Below are 6308 nucleotides of genomic sequence, written 5' to 3' on the forward strand. Positions count from 1 at the left end.
AGTGCAGTGGCGCAATCTTGGCTCACTGCAACCTCCGCCTCCTGGGTTCAAGTGATTCTCCTGCCTTAGCCTCCCAGGCAGCTGGGATTACAAGCGTGCACCACCATACCTGGCTAATTTTTGTATTTCTAGTAGAGACAGGACTTCACCATGTTGGCCCCGTCTCTACTAAAAATACAAAAATTAGCCAGGTGTGGGGGCATGCGCCTGTAATCCCAGCTTCTCAGGAGGCTGAGGCAGGAGAATCGCTGAGGAGTTCAGCTATTTTTGTTTTTAGAGACAGAGTCTTGCTCTGTTGTCCAGGCTGGAATGTAGTAGTGTGATCATAGCTCACTGCAGCCTTGATCTCCTGGGCTCAAGCGATCCTCCAGCCTCAGCCTCCTGAGTAGCTGGGACTACAGGCATCTGCCACCATGCCTGGCTAATTTTTTAATTTTTTGCCGAGATGGGGTCTCACCCTGTTGCCCAGGCTGGGAGTTCAGCTTCTACCCTGAGTGAGATGGGAGTCAGGGAGGGTGCTGAGCTGCGATGGGATGTTTGTAAGAGGACGTTTAGCAGTCTCTGGAATATCGTGACCACACTAGACAGTAGCCATGGTAACCATGATTTCTGATGCGTTTATTATTTTATTATTTGAAAGAGACTCTCCAAGTATTTCTTCTCCTCTCTATAGCTAAAGTGCTGTGGGGTGAATAACTACACAGATTTTTCTGGCTCTTCCTTCGAAATGACAACGGGCCACACCTACCCCAGGGGTTGCTGTAAATCCATCGGAACTGTGACCTGTGATGGACGCAATGTGTCTACAAACGTCATCTACCAGAAGGTAACTGGAGATTTTGTGTGTTCCCTTGACAGACCCCTGAGGGCTGGTGACTTTATTTTTATCTTATTTTGAGATAGAGTTTCACTCTTGTTGCCCAGGCTGGAGTGCAATGGTGCAGTCTCGGCTCACTGCAACCTCCACCTCCCAGGTTCAAGTGATTCTCCCGCCTCAACCTCCCAAGTAGCTGGGATCACAGGCATGTGCCACCACACCTGGCTAATTTTGTATTTTTAGTACAGATGGGGTTTCACCATGTTGGCCAGGCTGGTCTCGAACCTCAAGTGATCCACCCACCTCGGCCTCCCAAAGTGCTGGGATTATAGGCATGAGCCACCGCACCCAGCCTTTTTATTTATTTATTTGTTTATTTTGAGATGGGGTCTCACTGTGTCTCCCAGGTTGGAGTGCAATGGTGCCATCTTGGCTCACTGCGACCTCCGCCTCCTGGGTTCAAGCGAGTCTCCTGCCTCAGCCTCCCGAGTAGCTGGGATTACAGGTATGTGCCACCACGCCTGGCTGATTTTTGTATTTTTAGTCGAGATGGGGTTTCATCATGTTGACCAGGCTAGTCTCAGCTCAAGTGAACTCCTGAGCTCAAGTGATCCTCCCACCTCAGCCTCCCAAAGTGCTGGGATTACAGACATGAGCCACCACACCTGGACTTATTTTTAGTTTTTTAGAGATAGGGTCTCACTCTGTTGCCCAGGCAGGAGTGCAGTGGTGTGATCACGGCTCGATACAGCCTCAAACTCCTGGGCTCAAGTGATCCTCCTGCCTCAGTCTCCCGAGTAGCTGGGACCACAGGCACGTGCCACCATGCCTGGCTAATTTTTTAAAATTTTTATTAGAGTCGGGGTCTTAGTATGTTGCCTAGGCTGGTCTCGAACTCCTGACCTCAAATGATCCTCCTGCCTCAGCCTCTCAAAATGCTGGGATTACAGGCATGAACCACCACACCCAGCCTGGCAACTTTAATAAAAAATGGCTTCTTTTGGGGGACCTCTGCAAAGGGGGTCAGGGAGAAAGAAATCAACTCTTACTGAGTGTTCAGCTTATTTTGACAACACAGCTCAGGAACTTATGGTTCCACCTTCTCTTAGAAACTGAGGCTTGGGGAGGGGACATCACTAGTTCAAGATCACGGAATTTTGGCAGAGTTGGAATCTGAAGCCACATTGGCCTGAATCCATTGCCAGCACCATACTACTTGCCCTCCAGAGACCTTAAATGGAGCAGTAACCATGAAAAGTGACCATCCCAGCGGGAGTGAGGGCCAGCCACGTGATGGAACACTCACTTTGTGAGTTTTGTCCCATCATATCCCTTGAGGTGGGAAATTACTCTTGTCTCATTTTGCAGATGAGGAAATTGAGGCACAGAGAGTTTCCTGTGTCCAGGCAATGGTGAGCTGGGTTTCAAGCCCCACCCCAGTTACCCCTTCACTTCTGCCATGAGTAATGAGCACAGAGATCTTCTGTGAGGGAAGAAATAGAAATCAGAGCTGGGGCAACATAGCAAAGTCCCCACCACAACAACAACAAAAATTTTTTTTGAGACGCAGTCTTGCTCTATCACCCAGGATGGAGTACAGTGGTGCAATCTCAGCTCACTGCAGCCTCCGCGTCCCGGGTTCAAGTGATTCTCCTGCCTCAGCCTCCCGAATGGCTGGGATTACAGGCTTGTGACACCACGGCCGGTTAGTTTTTGCATTTTTAGTAGAAACGGGATTTTACCATGTTGGTCAGGCTGGTCTCGAACTCCTGACCTCAGGTGATCCACCCACCTCAGCCTCCCAAAGTGCTGGGATTACAGGCATGATCCACCCTGCCCGGCCAAAGAAATTTTTTTATATTAGCTGAGTGTGGTGGCACATGCCTAAAGTCCCAGCTATTCTGGTGGTTGAGGCGGGAGGATCACTGAAGTCCAGCAGTTCAAGACCAGCCTTGGCAACATAGCAAGATGCCATTTTTACAAAAAATTTAAAAATCAGCTGGGCATGGTGGCATGAACCTATAGTCCCAGCTAACTGGGAGGCTGAGGCAGGAGGATCGATTGAGCCCAGGAGGTCAAGGCAACAGTGAGCCGTGACTGTGCCGCTGCACTCCAGCCTGGGCCACAGAGCAAGACCCTTCTCTAAAATAGAAAAAAAAAAAAAAAAAGAAGAAGAAGAAATATGAATCGTTCATTCCTTCATTTGCACTGAATGGCTCCTGCAAGGAAACAGGCCCTGTGGAAAATTAGCCAGGTTGAGTCCCAGGCAGGGGCCTCAGAGACAGACACAGGCCAGACACTGGCCCACTGGGCCCTGCACAAACTGCCTGTCACCTCCTATCCTTTCCCCCTTGCTCACTCTGTTCCGGCCGTGCTGGCCTCCTTGCTACTGCTCAGAAACACCAGGCACATGCCTGCCTCACGACCTTTGCACAGGCTGTACCCTCTGCCTGGAATGCTCTTCCTTCACATGTCTTCCTACCTCTTAAGTCTTTACTCAACTGGCACTTTCTCCATGAGGCTGTTCTGACTTCCCATCTATAAAAGGATCCCTTATCCCAACGATCATGCTCTATCTTCATACCCTGTTTCTGTGTCTTTCCAGCATTTATCACCACTTTACAATAGTATCACTATGCTTGCCATTAGCTGTTCTCCCCATTCAAATGGCAGCCCCCTGAGGGCAGGAATTTTGTCTGTTTTATACATTGCTGGGTTGCCACTGTCCAATTCAGTGCCAGGCACTCAAATACCTATTATGTGGCTGAGTGTGATGGCTCATGCCTGTAATCCCAGCACTTTAGGAGGCCAAGGCAGGAGGATCACTTGAGGCCAAGAGTTCAAGACCAGCCTGAACAACATAGCAAGACCCCCCCATCTTCATAAAAAATTTACAAATGAACTGGGTGCGGCATTGCACACCTGTAATTTCAGCTGCTTGGGAGGCTGATGCAGGAGGATCGCTTGAGCCCAGGAGTTCGAGGCTGCAGTGAGCTATGGTCATGCCACTGCATCCAGTCTGAGTGACAGGACAAGACCTGATTTAAGAAAAAAAAAAAAAACTTATTACGTGAAAGGGGGCACTGCACAGTGACAACAGCAAGTTCAGTGTGGCCCAAGCCTCCAGAGGTGAGATGTGCCAGGGGCCTAGAAGAGGGAGCAACTCTAGAAGTGCAGGAAGGAGGCCGGACGCGGTGGCTCACGCCTGTAATCCCAGCAATTTGGGAGATTGAGGTGTGTGGATCACCTGAGGTCAGGAGTTCACCAACATGGTGAAATCCCATCTCTACTACAAATACAAAAATTAGCCAGGCGTGGTGGTGGGAGCCTGTAACTCCAGCTACTTGGGAGGCTGGGGCAGGAGAATTGCTTGAACCCGGGAGGTAGAGGTTGCTGTGAGCCAAGATCGTGCTATTGCACTCCAGCCTGGGCAACAAGAGCAAAACTCCATCTCAAAAAAAAAAATGTGCAGGAAGGAGAGAGGATGCCCTGCCCGTGCACTTTCCCTGGTCTCCTGATATCTCTGAGCCTCAGTTTCCTCATCTGTAAAGTGGAAGAAAGAAGAGTACCCAAATCATGGGCTTATAGTGAGAAATGAGTAAGAAAATATGTGGACCGAGAAGCCACTGAATACATGTCAGCTTTTCTGTTCATATGTAAAGAGCACTTAAAAATAACTAACAGTTATTGAATGCTGGCTACATGTCAGGCCACTGCAATGTACTTCATGTAGATTCCTTCTTTTATATTTATATTATATTTATATTCCTTCTTTTATATTTGTGTATTTATTTAGAGACAGGTTCTTGCTCTGTCATCCAGGCTGGAGTACAATGGTGCAAATATGGCTCACTGCAGCCTTGACCTCCCAGGCTCAAACGACCCTCCCGTCTCAGCCCCCAATAATTTGGGACTACAGGCACACACCACCACAATGGCTAATTTTTGTATTTTTTGTAGAGTCGGGGTTTCGCTATGTTGTCCAGGCCAACCTCGAACTCCTGGGCTCAGGGAATCTGTCAGCCTCGGCCTCTCAGAGTGCTGGGATTACAGGCGTGAGCCATCGTGCCTAGCCTTATTTATTATTTATTTAGAGATGGAGTCTTGCTCTGTCGACAGGCTGGAGTGCAGTGGCACAATCTTGGTTCACGGCAACCTCCGATTCCCTGGTTCAAGTGATTCTCCTCCCTCAACCTTCCGAGTAGCTAGGATTACAGGCGCCGCCACCTTGCCTGGCTATATTTTTGTATTTTTCGTAGAGACGGGGTTTCACCATGTTGGCCAGTATGGTCTTGATCTCCTGACCTCATTATCCGCCCGCCTCCGCCTCCCAAAGTGCTAGGATCATAGGCATGAGCCACCGCGCCCAGCCTATTTATTTTTGAGACAGGATGTTGCTCTGTCCCCGGGGCTGGCGTGCAGTGGCATGATCATGGCTCACTGAAGCCTCGACCGGCTGGGCTCAAGCGATCCTCCTGCCCCAATCTCTCAAGTAGCTGGGACTACAGCCACACACCAGGCTGATATTTAAATTTTTTATAGAGAGGGAGTCCCACTATGTTACCCAGACTGGTCTTGAACTCCTGGGCTCAAGTGATTCTCCTGTCTTGGCTTCCCAAAGCACTGGGATTATAGACACGAGCTACCATGGCTGGCCTTTGATTCTTTTACTCCTCACAAAATTCATGTGAGACAGATCCAGTGGGTACCATTTATAGATGGGAAAATGGAGGTACAGAGAAATATAGTGACTTCTCTAAGGTCATACAGCTAGTAATAATCAAGGATGTGCAACCACACTTGATCGCCACACTGGAACATTAGCACAGACAAGTAGAAGGGAATCATCGTTATGTTCAGTTGGGGGAATGAGGAGGACAGGGAAGATGCTAGGGTGGCAGGGGGCAGGTGGCAGTCAAATGAGATGGAGGGAAGGCCCTCATGGCTCTCTCCCCTTCTCCTCAAAGAATCTGAGAGGCATCTGGGTGGCCCAGTGAGTTGGGGTTGATGGGGATTTGCAATCCATGAGCCCCTGACCAGCTCCTGCTTGTTTTGGCATTTGTTTCCTCAGGGCTGTTTCCATAAACTCCTCAAAATCATCAAGACTCAGAGCTTCACCCTGAGTGGGGGCTCTCTGGGAGCTGCAGCGATACAGGTAAGACCCAGCCTCCCTAGGGCATATTGAGCTGTTTTATTAAGGACCTACTGTATGCCAAACACTGTTCTGGTCACTGGGACACAGCAGTGAACAAAATACAAAGCTTAAAAAAGAAAAGAAAAGAAATAAACTCAACAAAGAAGAGCAAACTAAACCCAAATCAAGCAGAAGGAAGATACTAAAGATTAGAGTGAAAATAAATGAAATGGAGAAAATCAATAAAACCAAAATTTGATTCTTTGAAAAGATAAAACAGGTAGGGCATAATGACTCAGCCTGTAATTCTAGCACTTTGGGAGGCTGAGGCAGGAGGACTGCTTGAACCCAGGAGTT

At 48.8% G+C, this 6308-nt stretch overlaps 1 protein-coding gene across 1 annotated transcript in view; it reads left to right on the forward strand.

The window, feature by feature from the left end:
* TSPAN16 (tetraspanin 16) overlaps positions 1-6036 on the forward strand; it is a 13999-nt gene extending 7963 nt beyond the window's left edge. The window contains exons 2-3 of the mRNA XM_011995070.1: positions 674-826; positions 5889-6036. Of these exons, the coding sequence (XP_011850460.1) occupies positions 674-826; positions 5889-6002 (267 nt within the window). The 3' untranslated portion in view covers positions 6003-6036. The remainder of the gene's footprint in view (positions 1-673; positions 827-5888) is intronic.
* Positions 6037-6308: the final 272 nt, after the last annotated feature.

The sequence above is a fragment of the Mandrillus leucophaeus genome, unplaced genomic scaffold (assembly GCF_000951045.1).
Source record: "Mandrillus leucophaeus isolate KB7577 unplaced genomic scaffold, Mleu.le_1.0 Scaffold112, whole genome shotgun sequence".
Classification (NCBI taxonomy): Eukaryota; Metazoa; Chordata; class Mammalia; order Primates; family Cercopithecidae; genus Mandrillus; species Mandrillus leucophaeus.